This window comes from Poromitra crassiceps (genome assembly GCF_964638095.1).
Source record: "Poromitra crassiceps genome assembly, chromosome: 12".
Lineage (NCBI taxonomy): Eukaryota > Metazoa > Chordata > Actinopteri > Beryciformes > Melamphaidae > Poromitra > Poromitra crassiceps.
In genome coordinates, this window is record NC_139632.1 from 33,414,867 (window position 1) to 33,442,186 (window position 27,320).

Consider the following 27,320-nt stretch of genomic DNA (forward strand, 5'->3'; position numbering starts at 1 on the left):
ATCATGACGCATGCACACACACACACACACACACACACACACACACACACACACACACACACACGTACGTCAAAAACTAAGGCTTGGGATGTTCTTTTTAGACAAGGGGGTTAGAAAAGTTCAAAAAACAATTTTTTCCCCCTTTTGGTAAAACCAGCAGGTTCTATTGTGTCTATATACTTTTTAATTTTAATTTCTTTGTGCACCCCTAAGATCCTAAAACAGCCTTTCTTCATTACTTCCCTAATTCGCCTCTCTCTCTCTCGCACACGCGCGCGCGCACACACACACACACACACACACACACACACACTCCTGTTAAAGTCTCCATTGTAGACCATTAGCGCGGTCTCATGACTGCTGGTCCGCCTGTAAACAGTCTCACATGATGGCCACGCCTCCACGGGATGACACAGTTGTCATGACAAAGGGTCACCTGATGCCGATATCCTGTCTCTCTGGTGATGACGACCTCCTCTGACCCTAACTCACCCCACACACACACACACACACACACACACACACACACCTCCTAATTCACGCCTGCACGATAGACGTGCAGCTCCTTTTTGTTCAGACTCTGGCGACCAGAAAGCCAAACTCAAAACAGTGGATCAGAAGTAGCATAAGAAAAGCAAAACCCTCCACTCATCAAGGAGCACAGAGTAGAAAGGGGGCGGGGAGATGAGATTGGAATACCCTCATCCAAAATGTCAGGTCAACTCAAGTCAATTTGATTTATATAGCTCCAAATCATAAAAGTTATCTCATGACACTTTTGAGAATGGAGATGGGTGAAATGGAGTACGTAAAGTCAGGTGTGGCGGTTATATAAGTATCTCTTTCTGAAAGATCTTGAGAAACTGAGGAACCCGACGTCAGCGTTCTGACACACTTGGCAATGTGTAATGTGTGTGTAATGTGTGTAATGTGTGTGTACTTCTTGTCATCTTTCTCTGCTGGAGTTCAGGAGACACTTTGGATCTCACAGCAACCTCCTGTTGCAGTCATAGTAAGAAGATGTCATATTGCTCAGTCATAGTAAGAAGATGTCATATTGCTCAGTCATAGTAAGAAGATGTCATATTGCTCAAAGGCAAAGCAGTTGAATGGGATTTTGAAAGCAGTGGTTTCATACGCTATTGACTTACACTAGCATATCAATGGATGTAGCTTATATAAATATGTTGAATAAATATGTTTTGAATGTTATAATAGAAGATAGCGTTAGTGGTAAAAAAAAACACTGAACACCAGAACTTCATTTGGGCAAATAGGGTGAATATATAACGTCTCAACGAGACATTGTGCACACATGCTCTTCTCTGTAACCGCCCAACTTGATGATTTAGGCTCATTCACAGCTGCATCTTTACATATCAATGGGTGTACTGTATCTATACAAATAGGGCATCTTTAATGCCATCCAAAATGGCCAACTTTGTGAATTTACACCATTCAGAAAACAGACCATATGTGAAAAACCAAAGCCTAAGAGCCAATCAAAAGGTTTAGACGGGCATATATTTAGACCTACATTTAGGAGCAAATACAATAAATCAATACAACACATGAAAACATAGTAAAACAAGACACTCCATAATAAGCATTCCAGCCTATAGAAAAGCTTCCATGTTGAAAGGTGAAGTGTGTTACCTCGCTGCTGTCAGCGCCGAGACGTCCAGACTGTGACAGGACAGACTGAACTGAAACACATGATCGTGACAGGAGTCTCCCCCCCCCCCATTCACATAACCAGTGGAAAACAGAGAGGAGAGAGAGTGCAACCAGCACACAAACCCATACAGTCTCACGAATAGAAAAAGGACAGAGAAAAACAACCACCCACACAAAACTAAGAAAAAAAACATATAAAGAGAAAAAAGAGATAACATTAGCATGAACATAACTATTATTCATAAGTCAATCCCACCAACAACAACACCACGCTAACGTGCTCTTTAATTCAGCAGTTCCATTCTGTGACACTTTCTACCTTTCCTCCATTTATCTGCTGGCTGGAGTTACTGTTACTTTGCTGTTACTTCAGTGAGGTTTTACATGCAAAACTGTTACTTTGCAGAATAAGGTCTTACAATCAAAACATTTTATTCAGGTTATTTCTTTCCTGCTGTGTATGAAATTCTTTCCCTGAGCAGCAGTCCTGGTCTGATGATGTCTGATCTTCAGTTCAAACTTTCCTTCCGTCCTACAGGACAGCATCAAACAACTCAGCAAACAACAGCCAACTGGAATTCTGCTGTGGGCTTTTTTCTTTTTCCTACTTGAGCTGAACGTTTTCGTGGTCACGTGACACGCTTCTCTGTCTTGTGTGTTCAGATCAGACTTGCTTCGTGGTCACGTGACACACTTCGGTCTTGTGTGTTCAGATCACACTTCCTACTTGCTTCGTGGTCACGTGACACACTTCTGTCTTGTGTGTTCAGATCACACTTCCTACTTGCTTCGTGGTCACCTGACACACTTCTGTCTTGTGTGTTCAGATCAGACTTCCTACTTGCTTCGTGGTCACATGACACACTTCTGTCTTGTGTGTTCAGATCACACTTCCTACTTGCTTCGTGGTCGTGACACGCTTCTGTCTTGTGTGTTCAGATCACACTTCCTACTTGCTTTGTGGTCACGTGACACACTTCTGTCTTGTGTGTTCAGATCAGACTTCCTACTTGCTTCGTGGTCACGTGACACACTTCTGTCTTGTGTGTTCAGATCAGACTTGCTTCGTGGTCACGTGACACACTTCTGTCTTGTGTGTTCAGATCAGACTGGCCTTAAAAAAGCACTCAGGTCACTCAGTACTGCTGTTTATTTGTGATGCTTCTACTCCCGACTGAATGTTGTCTTTGTGCATTAATGAGGTTACTGTAAGTTTTGATGTAAAAGGGATGATCGACAATAGATAAGAAAACTATAACAAGATAAGACAACTCAATAACTACATTATCTGACATGTATCCCCTCCCCCTCTCACTCTCACTCCTACTGTCTTAACTCATTGAGTGCCAAGGACGAGTATGTTCGTCAATTCAGATACTAACGTAGAGTGCCAAGGACGAGTATGTTCGTCAATTGCGTTTTTTGACGGTGGGACGTGGATCAAAGCCTCAGGCATCTCCTGTACAAATATTGTAGCTATTGAAGGTGTATAACCTATTTTACGGACTCATTAGGTGGCGACAGTGCTCTCCAGATTAGAGAAAGGTCCGGAAAACAGCAGGAAAAAGCCCCGTGATGAAAGAGAAACCGCTCATGCTGCAGCCAGAGCCATATAGATTGCTCTGTCTGCAGCTGACGTTGGCTGCGAACAGCAGTCAATCCGCGCCCACAACTGAGCCCCTCTGCCTCTGTCTGTCTGCATAGTTTCTCCACACGATTAGCCGCCAGAAAGGCAGCACCCGACGCCGAAGGGCCAAACCTTTCCCTGCAGTCCGGTTTGGCATTTCCGTGTCGCGCTGGGAGCCGGCGCACAAAAACGGAGCGCTCCGAAAATAGACTGGGTGCGTGTTAGGCTGTGTGTTAGTGTGGGGAGGAGTTTGCAGCTGAGGGGGGGAGAGGGGCGTGGGGCACGCAGGGCACCACACAACTACACCACGTCACTACATCAGAAAATATTAGCTTCAGACTCAGTGAATGTGCTTGAAATGCTTCATTTCACAAAAGGCGGAATAACTCAGCTTCTAATTTGAAACGTGTCTTTTTGCTCAAAACAACCTATCTTCTCCAGCTCATAACTAAAGAACGGAAAATGGTATCAATAAACTTTTTTTTGCAGATGATAGAAGAGAGTCTCATCGTTCTTTGTGCGTGTTCGGTGTTTACATAGTAATATCACACAATATTCTGTGGGCCTCGAGAAATCACTGAAAACGCTCTGAAACTCTGGCACTGGGAGCGTCCGTTCTCCAAAAGTGGCTGGCACTCTTAATAAAGACAGAATACTATAGAAGAGAGAGTGGACTTTTTGAAAAAAGAGAGAGACATATTTAAACCAAGAGAAAACGGCAGCAAAGAATACATTCTGACATAAAGTAGAATAAAGAGGAAATAGGAATAGAAAGACGATCAAAGGTTTGTGAAGCTCTGTTGTCCTGACAGTTTTAGCTCGTCTGAATCCCTAAATATCTGCCTGGTTCACCTTCTGTACAATCTGACGAGAGAAAGACAGTCGGCAGCAAACACCTCGAACACCCAGGCAGCTTCACCCAAAAATACACTCGCCAACAAAATAAAATACACTTTATGATGCTCACGTCGTCAACAAAATAAAACAACAAAGACAGGGCTGCCAAAGTCACATTAAACGGCCAGAGCGCTGTGAGAAATATCAAAGAATGGTTTGACACAAAGAATAGTAGACTGTACAAAATAGGAGACCAGTAATTCAACAGGCCTATAATTAGAAACACTGATCATTTCAACAGTTAAATGAACTAGGTTGTTTTCTTTGCATCTTATGCCACAAAAGGATAGCTTTTTCTGTAGTCATTGAGTGACATCACCGATGACATCACAATTGCTCGAATGACATCACTGATGAAATCATCACCGATGCCATGACAATTGCGAGTGTGTTTGTGAACTTTTCCCCCACAAGGTAGATAGAATTTATTCATTTACTGTGAACTTTTCCCCCACAAGGTAGATAGAATTTATTCATTTAAATCAGCTATACAGTTCAAGTGGACAAACGAGTGTATCTTGAGGTTATGAAGCAGCAGGGAAGCATCCACTGAAAATATAACACCTATAAATTAAGCCAATGGCATGATGTTGACATTTGATCTCCTGAAAGTGCATTATGAGGTCATCACCTGGATTCTCTTGCTGCTTTTGCTGAAAAGGGCAGAAAAAACTCTGCTTTGCAGTTGATGTTACAGGTTCAGTACGAGGTGACAGGCAGGAATCAGGTCTCATCCATGAAGGACGATGTAACAAGGTTTCCGCTGTGGACCGGCGGAGCTGGGCACACGAACCTCATCCACACAATACTGGGCTTTGGCCGCTGTGGTTCCTGCCCCACTGCGGATGTTGAGGAACCGCTCGCCCAGTGGCTTCAGCACAGTGTGGTCGGCACCAAGTCCAACAAGAGCCATTCGCTCACTTGTGAAATTATTCTGGACAAAGTGGTGTAGAGGGTTCAGACTTGATGTTGCTGACCATGTGGTCTGGGAAGTAGAGAGTCACAAAGGGCATTCCTGTACACAGCTGCACCTTCCACCAAAACAATCTGGGTGCTCTGTGCAGCTTGGGCCTCGTCTCTCCTCACCCTGAGTGTGAGCTCTGACACTTCCCACGGCCGAAACTGGGGCTGTGGTCACATTGATCAAATAATCACTCAGTCAATGTCATCTCTCAAGCAGTCGAAGGAGTAGATCATGTTCTGCCTGGATGAGGTGACGCTCAGACTGCCTCCACAGCGCGACATCTCTTAAAAGCCGAGTCTCCTTTGGTTGTCAGGCTGGAGGGCAGTCGGAGGACGTGGGTGACCCCTTGGTTGTCAGGCATCTCATGGCAACAGCCAGGCTTGATAAACACTGATACTGGAGGCCAGGGAAGTTCTCTAGCGAGGCAATCACCAGCCCACTGGACAGTTTGGTCACCTGCACTTCCTGGGGCTGAACCTTAACTGTTGGGGGCTGTTCGGCAGCCCCCGTGACCTCCACCTGACCTCCACCTTACATGCCACCTGGGTTGCGTAACGCCTCCTCGATAACTGACTTATTCCCCAAATCCCCTTCATATCCACCTCTCTTCAGCCAGGATGATATCGAGTGTGAACATACATTATACATTATTATCGGTGATATATGACATCACTAATAGTGTCCTGGACTCCAGGTCGAGCCGTCTAGAACTGTATGACATCATCGCCGATTTATGATCTCATCACTGTCTGTGACATCATGAGCGATTTATGACATAATCTGTGATGACATCACTATAGTAGTGACCTGGCCACAGTAGACATAATCAGCGACCTGGCCACTTTCTTTCGTGGGGACATGGCCACTCAGCCCCTAGTGGCCAGGTATGACATCATTGGCGAACTAGCCACTCGGCCCCTAGTGGCCACGTATGACATCATCGGCGACCTAAGGCACCTAACGGATCCCCCTAAGACCACAAAACTTTGTAGGAAGGTTGGCCATGGGCCAAGGAAGAACTGATTAACTTTCTACGCACACTAGCCAAAAGGGGGCGTGGCAATGGCCATGGTCAATCACAAAAAGGCGCTTAACTTCCACACGGATTCACGTAACCACAAAACTTTGTAGACAAGTAGGTCACGGGCCAACTTAGAACTGATTACCTTTCCACGCCCACTGTCCAAAAGGGGGTGTGGCACAAAAACATGCATAACTTCCAAACGGATTCACATAGAACCTTGTTCACATACCACAGAACCTTGTTCACATACCACAGAACCTTGTTCAACAGACCCTTGTTCACATACCACAGAACCTTGGTGAAAGATTGGTCATGGGTCAAGGATGAACTGATTAACTTTCCACGCCCCGTCCAAAAGGGGGTGTGGCAATGGCCGTGACCAATCACAAAAAGGTGCTTAACATCCAAACAGATTCACGTACCAGGAAACTTCGTAGAAAGGCTGGTGGCCAAGCAAGAGCTGATTAACTTCGCACACCCACTGACAAAAAGGGGGCATGGTAATGGCCATTGCAAACACAAAAAGGCACCTAAAAGGATTCACGTAAAACTTTGTAGAAATGTTGGCCCGAGGTCGAGGTATGCACTCTACCGAGTGCCCTGTACTTCATTATTTTATTTCATGCAATCGCTTTTATTCATTCCTCTGATGCTGAAGCTTCTTCTTTGAAGGACGCCCGCACCTCCCTGCCTTTCAGAGGCTGAGGCGGCCTGAAGTTGTTCTCCATCCGTTTCTCCTGATCCTCTCCCTCTCCGGTGAACAGAAGCATTCTGAACTTGCCCAACTGTTCTTCGGACACAACGATCGGCTCCTTCAGGACGATCCAGATGACGCTCTCATAGAGAGGGGGTGTGGTCAGTGATCCAGGATAGGTCCAGAAGTGGAGGTTGCTCGGTAGGAGGCACTCGGGGTTGAAACCTTGGAAATCCGCAGCGCTGCCCTTAAACTTCACCGTGTCGAGAGCATCTGTTATCTTGTGGAGCGATGTGTGCTCATCGCCCGCCTCTAAAAAGATGCCGAGGACAGCGAGGCCGTCGGGGGCCGTCGCTGCCTCCCCAAATGTCTGGTACTTGACAGCGTTCCAGTGGACCAGGTGAAGCTCAGATGCGTAGCTCCTACCTGCAACAGTGTGCTCAGAGCCATGGCCACAGCCCTCTCCCCCCCAGTGGAAGTGGAACTGTTTCAGTCTGTAGGCGTTGTCAAGAGGACCTCCACTAATCACTGATGTATCGTCCGTGTCCTCAAAGTCCACCACTACAGAGTGTCCGTTGTTGGTGATGTTGATGGAGGTGCACTTATCGTAGGACACGAGAACTGGTGACAGACTGGAATCATATGAAGCCTTATCAGGGACGATGTCAATGGGAGACTGGCGGTCGCCCTCGGCGACGGGGAAATCTTTGTGCCAGACAGGTGGACCGTTCTCCTCTCCATATCCCCAATGACTTGCATTATCTGTTTTCTGACTTTCACTCATGATTGCGGTTAGACAAACTCTACCGGTCCTACTTATAGCCTCTGCAGGGAAGGATTTGTGACATCACTGATGATGTCACGATGTCTGATGTAATAAATCACTGATGACTAGAAGATGACATCACTCACTGAGTGACATAATGACATATCATAAAAATATCAGATAACATTATGATGTTATGACATCATGACAACGTTTGAGAGGCGGGGCGGGGCGGTGCACAGCAGCACACACATACACGCTGCAGGCAGGCGCAAGTAACACATGGCTCCTCGCTGTTGTGTCTCGTCAGTCTCGAGAGGAAGAGAAAGCGAGCGATATCATAAGGCATGTCTTACGGAGTTGGTGAGATAAAATGTGCGAGATAATGTTTATGTAGCAATTATAGGAAATCTATTTTCTTAATTTCTCCAGTACCGATAAGGGAACCGTTAATGTTAGAGCTTATTGATATTTACAAATTTAGCCCCCCGGGGCCCGTTTGATACCGGATCTCGGTACCCATCCCTAGTCATCAGTGATGTCATCAGTGATGTCACCAGATGTAATCGATGTAGGACTTATGACCTATATCATCAAACCATCTCTGATGTCACTTCCCGTGGTGACATCATCGGATACTTATCTCTAGAGCTGCTCCCTAATGATGTCACAGTATCGTGATACTACTGATGTCATCGATACGTGACATCACCGATGACATCACTGCTGCCTAATGTTGTCCCTAACCTCAAACAGGGCAGCTTAAAGCTGCTTCAGTCTGCCTACCCTTGCTGCTTCCTTTGCAATCCGTTTGCAACCCACCTCCTCCATCATGCGGTGTCTGTTGTTGCCTTCTCTCCTCTGTAGCGACTGTAGGGCTCTTTTTCTGTTGCTCTCCTTGCCTCAGGCTTCACATGTATGAAGGGCAGGGAGCTCCCAGAGGTGGCTGCTGCTGCTCACCCAGAACAGAGCCACACCGCCATATATAACTTCTGCAAATATCCATCAATAAAAGCTTTATTTTTCACTAAAGTGGTCTAGACTGAAATGGTTGTCGCACGCTGGAGCCCTGTTGTCCCATAAAAATAAAATGCATATACAATTTAGGGCTGCCACAAACGATTCTTTTGATAATTGACTGGTCACCTATTATTTTAACGATTAGTCGACTAATCGGATCATAAATTGCAGCTTATCGCACAATTACTCAATCACTCTGATTTAGCTATCATCAGCTTCTAAATTTAGCACACACAAAAAAAAGTTCTAAATTTAGCTTGAAGTCATTTAGACATGTGCTAACTAAAAATAAAGACAATTAAGATTATAATTGACTCAAAAATACATCTTTTAATGAACCAGCAGCAGCTTCGGGGGAACAAAACAAATTTTTTTTTTTTTTTTTTCAGCTCCCAAAGAACATGCGATGATGTCGAATACCAAATATGTCGGCAACTATTTTGGTCATCGACGTCATCGCAAATCACTCATATTTCAAGTACACTCAGCAATCACTAACTGACCCAAGAGAGCAGAACTACATCACTAGAGTGACTTTGACTGACCCAAGAGAGCAGAACTACATCACTAGTGTGACTTTGACTGACCCAAGAGAGCAGAACTACATCACTAGAGTGACTTTGACTGACCCAAGAGAGCAGAACTACATCACTAGAGTAACTTTGACTGACCCAAGAGAGCAGAACTACATCACTAGAGTAACTTTGACTGACCCAAGAGAGCAGAACTACATCACTAGAGTGACTTTGACTGACCCAAGAGAGCAGAAAATACATCACTAGAGTAACTTTGACTGACCCAAGAGAGCAGAAAATACATCACTAGAGTGACTTTGACTGACCCAAGAGAGCAGAACTACATCACTAGAGTAACTTTGACTGACCCAAGAGAGCAGAAAATACATCACTAGTGTAACTTTGACTGACCCAAGAGAGCAGAACTACATCACTAGTGTAACTTTGACTGACCCAAGAGAGCAGAACTACATCACTAGAGTGACTTTGACTGACCCAAGAGAGCAGAAAATACATCACTAGAGTAACTTTGACTGACCCAAGAGAGCAGAAAATACATCACTAGAGTAACTTTGACTGACCCAAGAGAGCAGAAAATACATCAGTAGAGTGACTTTGACTGACCCAAGAGAGCAGAACTACATCACTAGAGTGACTTTGACTGACCCAAGAGAACACAACTACATCACTAGAGTAACTTTGACTGACCCAAGAGAGCAGAATTACATCACTAGTGTGACTTTGACTGACCCAAGATAACACAACTACATCACTAGAGTGACTTTGACTGACCCAAGAGAGCAGAATTACATCACTAGAGTGACTTTGACTGACCCAAGAGAGCAGAACTACATCACTAGTGTAACTTTGACTGACCCAAGAGAGCAGAATTACATCACTAGAGTAACTTTGACTGACCCAAGAGAGCAGAACTACATCACTAGAGTGACTTTGACTGACCCAAGAGAGCAGAACTACATCACTAGAGTAACTTTGACTGATCCAAGAGAGCAGAACTACATCACTAGTGTAACTTTGACTGACCCAAGAGAGCAGAACTACATCACTAGAGTGACTTTGACTGACCCAAGAGAGCAGAACTACATCACTAGTGTAACTTTGACTGACCCAAGAGAGCAGAACTACTTCACTAGTGTAACTTTGACTGACCCAAGAGAGCAGAACTACATCACTAGAGTGACTTTGACTGACCCAAGAGAGCAGAACTACATCACTAGTGTAACTTTGACTGACCCAAGAGAGCAGAACTACATCACTAGAGTGACTTTGACTGACCCAAGAGAGCAGAACTACATCACTAGAGTGACTTTGACTGACCCAAGAGAGCAGAACTACATCACTAGAGTAACTTTGACTGACCCAAGAGAGCAGAACTACATCACTAGTGTAACTTTGACTGACCCAAGAGAGCAGAACTACATCACTAGTGTGACTTTGACTGACCCAAGAGAGCAGAACTACATCACTAGTGTGACTTTGACTGACCCAAGAGAGCAGAACTACATCACTAGAGTAACTTTGACTAACCCAAGAGAGCAGAACTACATCACTAGTGTAACTTTGACTGACCCAAGAGAGCAGAACTACATCACTAGTGTGACTTTGACTGACCCAAGAGAGCAGAACTACATCACTAGAGTAACTTTGACTGACCCAAGAGAGCAGAACTACATCACTAGTGTAACTTTGACTGACCCAAGAGAGCAGAACTACATCACTAGAGTGACTTTGACTGACCCAAGAGAGCAGAACTACATCACTAGAGTAACTTTGACTGACCCAAGAGAGCAGAACTACATCACTAGTGTAACTTTGACTGACCCAAGAGAGCAGAACTACATCACTAGTGTGACTTTGACTGACCCAAGAGAGCAGAACTACATCACTAGAGTAACTTTGACTGACCCAAGAGAGCAGAACTACATCACTAGTGTAACTTTGACTGACCCAAGAGAGCAGAACTACTTCACTAGTGTAACTTTGACTGACCCAAGAGAGCAGAACTACATCACTAGAGTGACTTTGACTGACCCAAGAGAGCAGAACTACATCACTAGAGTAACTTTGACTGACCCAAGAGAGCAGAACTACCGTACATCACTAGAGTGACTTTGCTTCAGTGTCTACAGCAGGCTCCCTGGGCTTTACTTTAGTCTCTATAGGCCCTTTTCACAGCAACCGTTTTGGTTAAGCAGGTGTAAGCAATAACATTAATGAGTGTCATTAATGGTATTGGTTACACCTGCTTTATATCCTGCTTTACCACCTCAAAATTGGTGCTGTGAAATGGGTCTATTCACACATTAAATAGTATTTTACACAACTTCACCCCTAGAGGTAGAGTTACTCCTAAATCCTGTGGAAAGTAACTCTGTGTGATTGTGTGTGTGTGTGTGTGTGTGTGTGTGTGTGTGTGCGTGCCTGTGCGTGCGTGCATGTGTGTGTGTGTGTGTGTGCGTGCGTGCGTGTGTGTGTGTGGGGGGGGGGGTACCTGGTATCGGTCAATGGGGTCTTCTTGCTGCAGCTGGCTCTCTCTCAACGTCTGGTATTCCTTCTCAAACTTCTTCAGCTTCTTGTTTGGAACCTGCAAACATGTTCACATCTTTATTTCAACCTTCAGTTACCCAGCACCATGTGGTGAAACCACAGGGGGCTCGGTGCCTTGCTCAAGGGTAACCCTGAGCAGCCGGTAGCTGCTGAGGGAGTAGAGAGCGTTCATTCATTCAGTGGGATTCAAACCAGTAACCTTCCAACCACAAACTTGCTTGTGTTGACATTAGGCTGTGGATTTCATCAAGAGTGTTGTTTCATCTGAACACGGCATGATTAACAATGAGTTTTTGGCATCTGACACACAAATCTGTCCACATTTCACCAGAGGTCATAGAAATAAAAGGTAGGAGGTAAACAGGTATGACTAAAAAACAAACAAACAGATTTCTTTGTAAAAACAGATGTAACTTTAAAAAAAAGTGTGCCAAAACACAAGAAAGCAATAAAATGGAGATACAGGTACAAGTAGGCTACACTACTGTTCAAGAGTCCAGAAGCACCAATACATCTCCATGCTTCTGAAAGAGACCCATACCCCAATCCACCAGGACAAGGACAGCACCATACCAATCAGAAGGAAATTATACCCTGAAAATGCTAAATAATTGTAAAAGAGTCTTTTCAGCATTCATTCATATACAGTAAAGAGAGATTGTTGCAAAGATGAGCAACAAAAAGTGACACCTACGCTAAAATCAAAATCAAAATGACATAACAGATACATAGTGTAGAACAGTCTGGACAAAATTATCAAATATTTACACACGACTGTAGATCATATATATATATATATATATATATATATATATATATATATATATATATATATATATATATATATATATATAAAATATAGTCTATATTTATGGGATCTGGACTTTACCTCTGCATGAAATACAGGTAAAGTACAACAATGCCGTAAAGTAACAACACTGATGGTGAGCGGTAACAACATGCTAGGATTGTTATTTGTAGAAAACGCATAAGCAAAAAGCAGATTTTCCCCCCAGGAATTAAGAAGAGAATGTTGTTATTTTCTTAGTGACATCCGTGTCTTTTTTAAATTGGTTTGAACAGGTTTCACCTGGATCATGAGAATGACTCCAGTCCACCACACAAACGACCACAGAGAATTTCAATACACATTTCAGCCCGGGGGGGTTTTACCCCCAACAGCGCTGACATGTGAGCACCAACGACTGGCTGCACACAAACACTGCGGGCCACTGAGCTGGATGTGTGTGTGTGTGTGTGTGTGTCTCAGGTGGGTGGTAATGCAATCCCTCCTGTGTGGAAACAGTGTTGCCATAGCGCCCACCGTTAGGGCTGGGGATTACAGGTTAGACGCAGTCACATGACCTCTCCTCTGGGACTCGTGTGTGTGTGTGTGTGTGTGTGTGTGTGTGGTTTACTGGTTGTGTCCAACTTAAATACCTGCTATAGTTTGACTCTTGTGGGTTTTTCAAAGGCTGATGCCGAGCGTTTATGTTAATATTCAATATCTTTAACTGACTGTTTTCACACAAAATAAATAAATAAAATAACTAAGTAAATAAATAACTAAGTAAATAAGTAAATAAATAAATAAATAAATAAAGTGTTTCCTCCAGAATTGTCTTCTTAGGGTGTGAAAAGCATTTCAACAAGTCCACAGGAGCGACGGTTGATTTGCCGCGTTTCCAAAGTTAACTTGAAAACATGATGTAAATAACTTTCTACCAAGCTATTTCAATAGCAGATTGTTATTTGCATGACCACTAGAGGTCGTCTAGGCCAGGGGTTCCAAACCTTTTTTGTGCCGTGGACCGGTAGATAGATGGAAAAAAAAGTCGCGGACCGGTTGTCAATTTTAATAATAATAAAAAAAAACAATAAAAAAAAACATAGGCTATAATATTATAGGCTGTGTGGTAGTTGAAACATAGTTTCAAGTTGACGTTTATTTATGTTTGTAGTTTGTAATTTTTATTTTATTTTTTATTTTTTTTGGACCGGGCTCGCGGCCCGGTACCAAATGCGTTGCGGCCCGCCCGGTGATTGGGAACCACTGGTCTAGGCTATAACATTAGACATATATATAGAAATGTTGATAAGCAACATATTTGGCCAGAATAAAATGTAAAGGTATGAAATGTCAGGTAGAAAACCATTTGCTCAACAACTGACAATTTATGAGAATCTCCATCTTCCCTCAAGGACCCGATGGGAAATGTGTGTGTGTTTGTGTGGGCGTGCGTGTGTGTGTGTGTAGAGAAAAGTGTCCTGTCCTGACCTATCCACCAAAACATAATTAGAAAAACAATCATAAACTCATATTCCATACTTAAGTGTGGGTAGACATGACCATAAATGGAATGTTGTTTATAATTTCAATGAATAATCAATGAGCAATAAACAGTATTTGTTAATGTATATTTAAATTGTCCATTTGCAATAAACATGCACGGACTGACTGGTTGAATGCAGAAGACACTGACACTACAAATTTACACTCATTATCCAAAAATGATTTTGGGAAGCACCCTGAGATCTTCCAGGAGAGATCCCCATCTACTGGCTGGTGACCACTGGTCTAAAAGGTCAAATATACAAGTGAGAGGAAGAGTGTGTACATGAGGGCGTAGGAGATACTAACTATGATTTATGATATATGACTAACTGAACTATGATTGAGTGTGTATGAGTGTGTGTCAGAGTTCCATACACCCCCAGATTTACCGTGATGTCACACACACACACACACATCTCTCTCTCTCCTCTCTTTTACACACACACACTCATACCTCGCTCTACCAAACACCACCCTCCAACCCACCAACATCATGTTGTGTCATATTTTCCATGGTTCCTGTATGTGGAACTTTCATCAACTAAAGCAGGTGAACAGAAACAAATTAACTCTCTACTCAATCTGATTTGAAAAGAGGCGTGGCTTTCTTCTACTCTGATGCTCAATAGAGAGGTCCAGTAACGAGTCCGGAAATCATCGATGCTAACGCCCCTGGTTCCATACAGTTTTCGCCTATGGGAGTTTTGAATGGGTTTTTGGCGCGATGCTTCTAATAATCTCTCTGGGCAACGCTGGCTTAATCAAACGCGAACCAGTGTTTAGTAACATCATCTTCACACATGAAGACCACTTTTATGAGTTTTGAAGCTTTTACATGCCGTTAAACGGGCGGCTAGCTAGCAAACGGCTAAATGAGACTACACTGCTGAGTCGATGTGGATATATACGTCAATAACGTCACCACTTCAAAGGGCGAACACGGAAATTCTCTTTCCCTCACCTGGTTCAGCCCCGTTCAGCCCGAGGTAATCAGTGCACACATCAACAACAGTCCAGGTTGAGTGCTGACGTGACGTGAAGCCTATGCGACAGTGTGTAGTTCAGGATTAGCTTAGCTCGAGCATTTTACTTCTAGGGCTCGCATTTACGCTACAAAACTCATGAAAGTGGTCCTCATGTGTGAAGATTATCCCGCTGAACCTTGGTTCGCGTTTGATTAAACTTGCGTTGCCCACAGACATTATTTGAAGCATATCGCCAAAAACCCATTCAAAAATCCCATAGACAGAAACAGTGTAGAACCAGGAAGTTCGGGACTTCCGCATTCAGCCTACAAAAATACGTCATCCCTGGACCTCTCTATTCTCCACATCTAAACCTGTGACGGGAAGATCTGAGAAAGCCAATCAGGTTCTTGTACTGTATGTGTTGCTTGGAAACTCAGTATTAGTGACAGGGACTGATGTTTTGGGTAACAAGTAGGCCAAGGTCTTTTTTCTTTTTATTATTATTATTTACAGATTATGAAAGTGCAGATTGTAAGCATTCAAATGATGCGTCATACATTGAAATGTAGATATTATTATTAAGATATTATTTCAATGTTCGTACTCGTAAAAGCAACATTCAGAGAAAATAGACCTGAAAGTTGGTGAACAAGCTTACTGTAGTTTGCGAACAAATGATAAGTATTTAGTGATCCTCAAACTGTTGTTTGTTATGAGGGCGTTCTTCAACATCTAAACTTGTGTCATATGGGAGAAAAAGTAATTTGATGTATTTATTTTAAACAACCGTCTATCTTGATTTCTGCTAGTTGTTAGTCTTTACACCAGACCGTGTCATTTATAAGAAGCTTGGACTTGACTTGGACTTATTTGCTGTTTCCTGTAAAGGGCTGGTGTAGGTACAGGATCAGCTGACCCAACCGGAAGTGCTCAGCTCAGGCTCGACAACTACAGATGAAGAACTCTCACAACATTTATTTTCAAAAAGTAAAGCTCATCTTTATGAGAAATGGTGCTGTGACACTTGAATCATGATCATTGAATGTTTGTATGATACATATTTTTAATGTCGATCATGTCTGATAACATCAGTAGCTTAGCTTGTTAGCTTATCTAAAGCTGTCGGCCATTTTGCTCACGTTAATCCCACGTGCTTGCCGTACAGCCAATCACGATGCGTGCCCGATCCGATCTTGTAGCCGAGCCGAAATTGCACCGACACCGGCAGGGAGGGAAACTGCACCCTGCAATTAATCTATTTTCATACTTTTCATTCATTTCTACTCAGAGTGAAATGTTTCATAACGCTGTTTATCTCTATTCCCACGTCTATTCTATTTTTTCTGTGCTGTGTTCATTTAGCAGCATCACACAGTTTCCCCCCAGGGACCAATAAAGGTCCCAGATTATTCAGTTGTCATGATTTTGTTCTCACATCAGGATCAACATGACATCCTCCATGAAGTGTTGCACATGGGTCAGAACTCAGACAGAACAGCAGCCTGGAGCTGGTCAGAACTCAGACAGAACAGCAGCCTGGAGCTGGTCAGAACTCAGACAGAACAGCAGCCTGGAGCTGGCGGGGACACTTCAGCAGTTTACATTGAAGAAGAAACTGCTTGCCTGGTAGAACTGGAAGATACTGACCAAAAAAAAAATCAAATCAAATATGAATAACTAATTGTGATTATTTGACACAATATTACAATTGCATTTGCATTTTTAAACTTGAGAAAAAAAGAAAAAAAGAAATAAAGAAAACTGGTTTTAACCCTTGTTTACATGCAATTACTTCTCCTATATTGTCCACTACAGGACAACAACTGTCTAGCAGGATGAGAGGGTGCATTTCATAGTATATATTAGGGTTGGCACGATGGACGATGGCATCGACCATCGTCCATGGCATCGACCTCTGAGCCTTCTACATCGGACCATCGTGATAAATTATCTGTTTGAATTAAAATTTTGCAGTTTTAATAATAAAAAAGGCCAAGTCCACTCACCGGGAGACGCGCAAGCGGCATTAAACAAGTGCACCCAGTTCAGAGAAGTGGTAGAACGGAGGAGGAGGGGCGGATAAGCAGAAGTAGGTTGTGTTGTTGTGAAAATGTTAAGACAAAGAAGAAGCTTCACGTTCTTTCCTGTTTTCAACCCAATGTAATGTTACAAGTCTTTAACTGTCAATTCAACTCGCCTGTTTCCATGCCTGTTTCCTGCTGCTGTGTTTCTATTTCTTCTTAACGTTAGGTTCAAAACTGAGCCCACACGAATCTAACGTTTTATCCCCCAGTAATTCTGTCAGTATCTGTAATCTGTATTTATTTGTTTTGCGGTGTTCAATATTCATCTATCATCGCGATGGCTATTTGGTTGACATCGCACAACCCTAGTATATATTATCATCATAAAAAAAAATATTAGTAACTTCAGCCCTCATCATAGTTATCAACATGTCATTCCTACTCAGAATTTTAACTCTTAAAAGGCCGCTCTTCTCTCTCTAACTAATAATGCCACTGTCAGTGTCTAACTAGAGGTTAGTTAGGTGGTTACGTTGTTTCAGGTCATCGGTGAAGCTTTAGCATTGTGCTCTTAAGAGTTTCACCTTAAAACCACAAGTCATCTGCAGACTGGCTGAACCCTGGTTACTGATTACAGTGTTACGCAACCTGCTGCTCTCCAACGCCCAAAACACACACACACACACACACACACACACACACACACACACACACACACAATGCGTGTGTATGGCAACACAACGTGATTTTATTTATTTAATTTTATCTTTATTTAAACAGGGAAAACCCATTGAGACCGAGGTCTCATTTGCAACCTGTCAGGACTGCTCTCCATGACTTTGCATACCCAAGCCAAAACGCTTCCATGACTGAACCAATCACTAGTGACAGACCTATCTGAACCCATCTGAATCAACGATCTGAACCAATCCCTAGTGACAGACGTATCTGAACCCATCTGAACCAACGATCTGAACCAATCACTAGAGACCGACGTCTCTTAACCAATCGCTAGTGGCTGACATATCCGATCCGATCACTAGTGATCACTAGGTCTTAACAGACCCGACATTTCAAGGTCAGAGATCCGAGACCCGCGGCCAACGGTACCGGACCTGCAGTCGCTTCTTTTGAATGGACCCGAGACCTGACCTAGCCGGGTCCAGGTGGTACCCTCGGGTATTAGGGGGGTTCATTCAGGCATACCCTAGTGACGACGTATCTGAACAGATTACTAGTGACCAACATTTCAAGATTCAAGATTCAAGATTATTTTAATTTGTCCCGAGGGAAATTTGTCTTGGACATACAGGCTGCCACATAGGTACACAGTGCCATAACAAAAACAACAACAAAAAACAATAGTGCATAGCACACCAGTGCCGACATGTGCAAACACACAACCAAGGTGCAAACATCAATAATTTACAGTACAATCAACAATACATTACCTATGACCTGAGTTTAGGAGACTGACTGATATGGGGATGAAAGAGTATTTGTATCTGTTGAGGTGTCTTTTTTTGTTCTTGATTGGGACTCTGTAACGCCTGCCAGATGGAAGCAGTTCGTATTCTGAATACAAGACATGAGAGGGGTCAGCAATGATCTTCCTAGCTTGTCTGATTACAGTTTTCTCAAAGAGTATTTGAAGGGTGGGGTGCTCCCTCACCCCCATCACTTTCATTGCAGTATGAGTCAGTCTATTTATTTGTGATTTCAGCTTAACTGGTAAGTTGCCAAACCAAGCAGGTATACCGTAACGAAAAATGCTCTCTATAACAGCATGATAAAATAATAACAAAATCCTCTGTCCGACCCCAAACACCCTGAGTCGTCGCAGGAAGTACAGTCGCTGCTGGATCCTAGAGCACACAGAGTTTACATGGACATTCCAAGATAGGTTACAATCAATATGTACACCCAAGTATTTGTATGAATGGACCTGGGCAATTTGGGCATTTAATTGTGGACTAACACTGGGGAATGATCCCCCAGGTGCCCTGGATCAAAAATAATTTCCTCTGTTTTTTTTGTATTTACAATGAGGTGATGGTCCTCACACCACTGTACAAACCTTTCGACCTCCAGACTATAACTCGAAATGTCTGTGTCTGTGTCTATAAGACCCAAGATGGCAGTGTCGTCTGAAAATTCAATAATGAAAATTCCTGAATGAATACTTCTACAATCATTTGTGTACACTGTAAAAAGAGGGGGCGAACTCACGCATCCCTGGGGGACACCTGTGTTGATCACCTTGGGCTCAGACAGTGTCTGGTTCACTCGGACTTGCTGGGTCCTGTTGGTTAAGAATGAGTGATACCACCTGATGATATATGGGTTAACAGACATCTGACTGAGTTTACTGAGAAGGATGTGTGGCTGCAGAGTGTTAAAAGCAGAGCTGAAGTCTACAAACAGCAATCTAGCGTAAGCCTTGGGGTTTTCAATATGTTGCAAGATGGAGTGTGTTATGGTAAGTATTGCATCATCAGTGCCACGGTTGTCTTTATAGGCAAACTGATAAGAATCTAACTGTCCATGTATGTTTGACTTCAGCTTCTACACCATCAATTTTTCTAAACATTTACTTACAATAGAGGTCAGGGCTACTGGTCTATAATCATTGTGTTCTTGGGGAACAGGTTTTTTCGGAAGAGGAGTTATAATTGCTATCTTCCACAGAGATGGGACTGTGTGAGAGTCAACCGACCTTTGAAAGACAGGGACCCAAGCTGGTGTGAGTTCCCCCGCACATGTCTTTAAGAGGAAGGCTGAGACACCATCAGGGCACGTGGCCTTATTGGTGTTTATTTTTTTAAACAGTCGTGTGACTTCAACGGGTTCGATGTCTATTTTTGGAACGTCATCATCAATTGTTAAAGTGTTGATGACATTGCTACGTTCAGCAGAAAAATCATGTGAGTCAAACCTGAGGTAAAAATTATTCAAATCATTTGCCATAATATTGTCATCTGTTGAGTACAGTGGTTTCCTAGTAGGAGTCATATTGGTGATTGATTTCATGGTGGCCCACATTTTCTTTGTATTATTTGCACTAAAGTCGTCGCTCACTACTGTGAACCAATCACACTAGTGAGTGACGTCTCTGAACCAATCACTAGTGATCAACACATCTGAACTGATCACTAGTGAACGACGTATTTGAACCAATGAAACTGTCAAATCTCATTCCATGATATTGCAGAAATTCCTGGACCAATGAGAAGTCTGTCCATGTTCTCCAGAGAGAGCTAGTGAGCATGTCAGGGGTTCAGAGTCTGGCTTGAGGACCCTCCGGCAGCACGCACGGTGGCTGCCTGTCAGATCCCAGAACAGCCTCCACCTCCCTCCCACTGCTTTTCAGCGGTTAGAGGTTGGTTTGAGGACAGAGGGTCCACTCTGATTCAGAAAATGCGATTAAAGACGGCTCGCGCCGCGGGACATGGTACCAGGCCCACTTTTAGATTCCTGACCCGAATCCTTACAGCAGAAAATGGAACTGGTCCCAAACCTCCAGGCTGAGATGGCATGCTGGGTATTATGTTAGCAGAAATGTGTGAATGTGTGTGAGGGCTGGGTATATCAATATTATGCTGATATGAGACTAGATATGGTCTTATCGTGATATGCTTTTAACGGCTGCTAAAGTGATGCCATTTTCTGAACTTAACAGAGACAGACTGCTCTAGCTGTTCTATTATTTACCTTTACCCACTTAGTCATTATATCCATATTACTGATGATTATTTATCAAAAATCACATTGTCTAAATATTTTGTGAAAGCACCAATAGTATATATACATGTATATAATATATATATATGTATATATCCCTACAATATTGTCGCAATATCGATATTGAGGTATTTGGTAAAACACATGATATTTGATTTCGTCCATATTGCCTAGTGTGTGTGTGTGTGTGTGTGTGTGTGTGTGAGTGTGTGTGTGTGTGTGGGAGTGTGGTCGTTTGAATACTGAAATGTGTGTGTAGACTAGAGCCAAGTGGACATCTGAGAGAAAACTAGGCCACGCAATTCAATTAACCATGTGAGAGGGAACACACGCACGCACCGCACGCACGCACGCACGCACACACACACACACACACACACACACACACACACACACACACACACACACACACACACACACACACAAAAGCATACGGTCTCCAATGATTCCAAAATACACCAGTAATTGAAACAAAGTGGCATCCAGTACCACGCTTCACTTCCTGACTGGGACTCCCTGACAAGGCTTTGTAAGCTCAAACACCACAACACAACACACAACACAACACAACACAACACAACACAACACAACACAACACAACACAACACAACACAACACAACACAACACACACATCTCTGCACCATCAGCCACAAGGCAGGAAACGTCAGGACACACACTGCATATTCCAGCTCTGTTTACGGCCAAACTACTCAGGTCTGCAAGAACTACAAGACAGAAAGATGGAGAGCGAATGGGTGAAGGTCCCTGCCCACCGAAAGCGATACAGGGCAATCGTCTCACCCTCGTCCTGTCAAGCCCCGCCCCGCTGCTGCAACTATTGGTTGGCTGCCTTGCTGTATTTCCATCTTCAATTGGTCGATTTAAAAGTGGCCCCTCCTCTCGTCGCTGCCGTCCGTCGCTCATCACCTGGCAAAGCATGCTGGGATACCTGGCATCAGGACATCGCAAACGACAAGACGAGAGGAGGGGCCAAAATCAAAATACTAGATATCTTTACCTCGCTTTCAGTGGGCAGGAGGCTTGAGGAGTCAAAGAGAGAAAAAGAAAGAAAATCTAAAGGGTTTCACAGGGTAAAAAACAACTGAAAAGCAAAAAAGAGGAGAAAAATAAAACAGAGGAAAGAAAAGAAAGAAAGAAAGCAGGTGAATTCCTTTCTGTTTGTCTGATCTGAAGCATAAGGTCAGACGTAACAGACAGGAATGTCTCTCATTAGAATCAGATGGAAATTATGCTTGTAAGTTGTAACCAGGGCACCATCACACATGAGACCTTGGTCTCCTGTTTAAATAAATAAATAAATAAATAAATAAATAAATAAATAAATAAATAAATAAATAAATAAATAAATAAGAGAAAGAAAGAAAAAAGAAAGAGAGATAGAGATAGCGACAGACAGACAGCTGTGGGTTAGACGTACCACCGATCGGGGCGCTCTGGGCGGTCTGGAGTGGGCGACCAGGCGTGCCAGGGCATCCTCCTCGCCCGGCCGCTCCGTGACGTGGGCGTCATACGCCACTGTGATGGACACCTCCTGCATCATGCTGGCCCCCACTCACTCACTCACTCGCCCGGAGGAGGAGGAGACGAGGAAGACGAGGAGTGGAGGAGGAGGAGACGAGGAAGACGAGGAGTGGAGGAGCAGCAGAAGAAGAGAGGAGAGGAGTGCAGCTGACAGCTTTTGTTTCTCTCGGAGAGTGAAGGAGAAGGAGGAGGCAACCGGCCGCTTTCAAGAGTCCCTGAGGAGCCAAGCCCCGCCCCCTGAGAGGAGGGGGGTGAGGGGGGGAGAACAACACACCTGTTTGTCCCTCTCTCTCTGTCTCTCTCTCTCTCTCTCCTCTCTGTAATGCTAGAGCGTGACGAGAGAGGAGGATGAGTTCGCTTTTCTTCCTTTCCACTGAGTGAGTAGTACTACTCTCTCCTCCTAGTCTCTCTGCTGCTCTCTCTCTAATGCTTTCTTCTGCTGTGGCTCTCTCTCTCTCTCTCTCTCTCTCTCTCTCTCTCTCTCCCCCGCCTTTTCTTTTGGTCACTCCTTCTTAAACACTCACTCTTTCTCTCAGCACCTCTCTCTCTCTCTCTCTCTGTGTGTAATGCTCGCTCGCTCACTCTCTTCCTCACTCTCCTTTGGTCCCTCTCTCACTTTTCTCTCTTTCAGTCCCTCCTGCTGTCTAGTTTCCCTCCTCTTCTCTCTCTCTGGTTGCAGTCTGGAGGTTATGTAGTTTCTGCTCATTGCACTCAGTAAAGATAGTCTAGTTGGGTTACACAGCTACATACTCCGCCTCTGTCTGTGTCTGTCTGTGTCTGTGTCTGTGTCTGTGTGTGTGTGTGTGTGTGTGTGTGTGTGTGTGTGTGTGTGTGTGTGTGTGTGTGTGTGTGTGTGTGCGTGCACTTGCATGTCAGATAGGAAGGAAGTGATCAGAGCGACCACATCGCCCCAACGGTAAAAACCCAGGAAGTGAAATGAAGGCGCCCCACTTCACAGTGGTCCTGGACCATGCATCCTCCCCTAGTCAAACCCCCCCCCCCCCCCCCCCCCCAAACCTGTTGTCATGGCAACAGGCTCCTCCTCCTTCCACTTCAGAGGGGAAGAGCATCAAAACACGTATCTCTCTGTACACCTCTCTCTCACTGTGCACATGTATACTGTATCTATACCTCGCTTAATGTACGGTATACCGTTATCTCTTTATATATACATCTCTATTTATTTTATACAGTGGTTTGGTCTTGACACAAATCTCCTCTCAATGTGTCTCCATGATGGAAGAACATGGTAGAACTGTGTGTGAGAGTTAAAGTGTAAAATGTGTATCAAGCAGCTCCAGTAGAAACTGAGCTGAGTCAGCGTGTTGTGGTGTGGCTCAGTAGATCCATTCAGTCACAGTTAAAGTGAGTAGTGTGATCAGGTGGATTTGTTTCCACATGTAGGTGACTGTGACAGTCAACTGTCTTGTCTTTTAGTCTCTATATGAGGAATCAGCGTGACGTCACAACACCGCAAAACACCCGGAACCCCGGCAGTTAACTAGTATGAGTTGTGCCAAACAAACGTTCATATCTCAAAAAACTATACATATACATATACAAAACTATACATCGCTTTTGACATTTTGAGTGAGAGCAGAAGTAGCTCAAGAGTCTGATGTATAATATTTGCAGGTCGCGCTAAAGTTGTGTGAACAGTCCGCAATTTTAAAAATGTAAACAGCACAGCCGGGGCTAGAGTGAGACACTCAAGGCTGGCTCCATAATGTCCCATTGCCCTTTCCACCCAGTGACGCTGTTTGTTTACAAAAAAATGCTTCTGGGCGGATCCCTCGTATAATCCACAACACTGTGAGGGAAGCACAGTATTGGATTTGTTTGGTGATGGCGCACTGGCTGATGCAGACATAACTCAAATGCTCTTCAAAATGTACACATTCACTACATCATTCAAACTACTTCAACTTAGGTTAAGTAAAACTTGCCATATTTTTTGTATTTATGTAAGCTTGGAGCATTTGGGAATAATCAAAGTTAAATTTGATTGGCCTGTCATATCTTCAAAATTTTTTGTTTCCGGCCGATGGCGATATTTAATTTTAAAGCCTTTATCAGCGATACCAATGTAGTGCCAATATCACTGTGCATCCCTAGCTAAGTAGCCAGCAAGTACACTGATGTTAATGTGAACATGCTAATGCTAGATGCTACTATACTGTTGATTACTGTTAGCTAGTGTGTGTCAGATGTGTTAAGAACGTTAAGAACAACAGTGATGGTTAGTTGACAATGCTATGACTAGCTAGCTAACAAGCTGACATTATCTAAACACTAAATCAATCCGATGGATCAGTGATGAAATAAGCAGTTTAGTCAGGAGGACCATCTAGATCAGACGTTCACAGCCACTGTTGTCCAACAGCTGAGGACCTCCAACATGGCCGCTATAGGGTGTTACCTCACCTGACAACCAGCTACACCCCATTCTCTCTCCCTATACAAACGAAAGGGTATGTATATGTATATGTTTGCCTCAACTCTATAAATCAATGCGGGAGAAGGCGTGCGTCAGCCATCGACAATTGAAGTTGAACCTCGGCGATACCAGAGCCATCGATGGCAATGCTTTAAAGGGACAGCTCACCCTAAAATCCAAAATTACATGTTTTTCCTCTTACATCTGGTGCTATGTATCCATCTACATCGTTTTTGATGCTGAGTTTTGGAGATATCAGGTGTAGATATTTCTGCCTTTTCTACAATACAATGGAACTGGATGGCACTTGGCCTGTGCTGCTCAAAACGGCAAAAACAATACATTTGAAAAGCTCAACAGCCATGTCTCTTTCCAGAAATAATGACCCGGTTACCCAAGATAACACAGACAGATGTAGGAACTAACTAGCAGCTAGCGGCTGTAGTTCGGCCTAAAGAAAATAGTTCCTACATGAAACTGATCACAACAAGGTTTGTGGATTATCTTGAATAACCGGGTCCTGATTTCTGGAAAGAGACATTGCTGTTTAGTTTTTCAAATGTATGTTTTTGTCACTTCGACCACCACAAGCCGAGTGCCATCCAGTTCCATTGTATTTAAGAGAAGGCAGACATCTCTAGGGCTGAGATCTCCAAAACTCAGTCAACTAACACAAAAGGATCTAGGTGAATAAATAGCACTACAGGTGAGAGGAAAAATATGTCTTTTGGATTTGAGGGTGAGCTGGCCCTTGAACGCCCGATGGCTGTAGTGGAGCAGGCCTCTCTCCTCTCCCTCCCCTCTCTCTCTTTTCACATCTGTCCTCAGCCTCACATCTGTCCTCAGCCTCACATCTGTCCTCAGCCTCTTGAGGTTCACTTTTCTCTCGGGGGGGATTTGGCAGCGACGGTAAAAACCTGTAATGGATTAAAAAATCAAACCCGGAGCGGCGCAGCGATATCTGACACATCCCACATCACGTCTGACGTCTTCAAAAGTCATCGCTGCCGCCGCGGCCCGACGGACGCTTAAGGAGGCTGAGAAATTCAAATTCCTCGCATAATCCGCAGAAAGGCTAAGCCGCCCTCCTGCCCTGCCCGCCCGTGGTGTTCATCAAGCCGAGGTGCCGGGTGAATTCCTTCCTCGCTATAAGCTGCTTAGGAGCTCAGCTGATCCGATTTAAGACATCGACGGAGAGGAACGTGTAAGAGGGGGGGGGTGAAGAGAAAGCAGAGTGGTTTTCCCTCCGATGATGATGGCGGTCGGGTGTGGCGGGCGTTACCAACTCTCTGCTGAGGGAAGAAGCTATCGGCTGCCCAAGAGCTCACAGGATCTGCACAATGTCTTTTGAGTCATTCCCCATCTGAGGTGGAATCCTGTCATTGAATCCGCTCGCTTTCCCCCACTCTCGCCCAGCTAGTCCCTGGCCTCGTTAGCCAAGTAGCTCAAGAAATTCTATAATCGCAAGATTTTCTCGTTTTGATTTGAAATTTAAAAAAAGTCTCACTAATTCCCCCCTCAACCGCATTCCGCAATGATCCACTCTAATCTGCCTCTGATTGGCTGGTATGCGTTGCCATCAGGGTCAGAGCCAATCAGAGGCAGAGTACATAGAGTGGGTCTTGGCAGAATGTGTGTGTGTGTGTGTGGGGGGGGGGAATAACGGCTCACTGACTGTCACCTGTGAGCATGGTGGAAGGGGAGGGGCAGAGCGGGCTTGTGGACGGATCATGCAACATTATTATTATTATAACCTTTATTTAACCAGGTAAAACAAATTGAGATACGAAATCTCTTTTACAACATGGAAAACTATCAAAAAACATCTGCTTATATGCAACTACACTCGATTGGTTGATAGACTTCAATCAATCAATCAATCAAGTGTATGCTTATAAGCAGATAAGCAGCTACATACACAGCTGCTACATCTGAAGAGGGAGTCACCAAGCTGGCAACAGTGTGTGATGTCATGTCATGTGGCATGGCGTGATGTGATGTCATGTGGCTTGACGTGATGTGATGTGATGTCATGTGGCATGGCATGAAGTGATGTCATGTGGCATGGCGTGATGTGATGTGGCATGGCGTGATGTCATGTGGTATGGCGTGAAGTGGGCAAGCGTGATGTGATGTGATGTCATGTGGCTTGACGTGATGTCATGTGGTATGGCGTGAAGTGGGCAAGCGTGATGTGATGTGATGTCATGTGGCATGGCGTGATGTCATGTGGTATGGCGTGAAGTGGGCAAGACCTGATGTGATATGATGTCATGTGGCTTGGCGTGATGTCATGTCATGTGGCAAGGCCTGATGTGTTTCATGCAGCATGTTGTGATGTGATGTCATGTGGCAAGGCGTGATGTCATGATGTGGCATGGCGGGTTGGATGGATGCTGGACAGTTGTTTTCAATGGTGTAAAAGGAGAAGAGAGGGAGGATTTACCCTCTTAGTCTCTCTCAATTCCTCTCTGAATGACTCGCTCCGTATACTCCTCTCCCTGGAGAACACACACACAC

At 44.0% G+C, this 27,320-nt stretch overlaps 1 protein-coding gene and 1 pseudogene across 7 annotated transcripts in view; both read right to left on the reverse strand.

Annotated features, from left to right (window-relative positions):
* The window catches only part of rabgap1l (RAB GTPase activating protein 1-like), a 206,983-nt gene that overhangs the window by 9,399 nt on the left and 170,264 nt on the right, over nucleotides 1-27,320 (reverse strand). For all 6 annotated transcript variants that reach the window (XR_014553200.1, XR_014553201.1, XM_083647095.1 and 3 more), the window contains exon 20: nucleotides 11,697-11,789. Coding sequence is in view for 4 of the 6 variants with exons in the window: in XM_083647095.1 (XP_083503221.1) it covers nucleotides 11,697-11,789 (93 nt within the window). In the remaining 2 variants the exon portion in view is untranslated. The remainder of the gene's footprint in view (nucleotides 1-11,696; nucleotides 11,790-27,320) is intronic.
* Nucleotides 6,828-7,667, reverse strand: LOC310786946 (carbonic anhydrase 7 pseudogene; annotated as a pseudogene). Its single transcript has one exon. The product of its transcript is annotated as a carbonic anhydrase 7 pseudogene (transcript).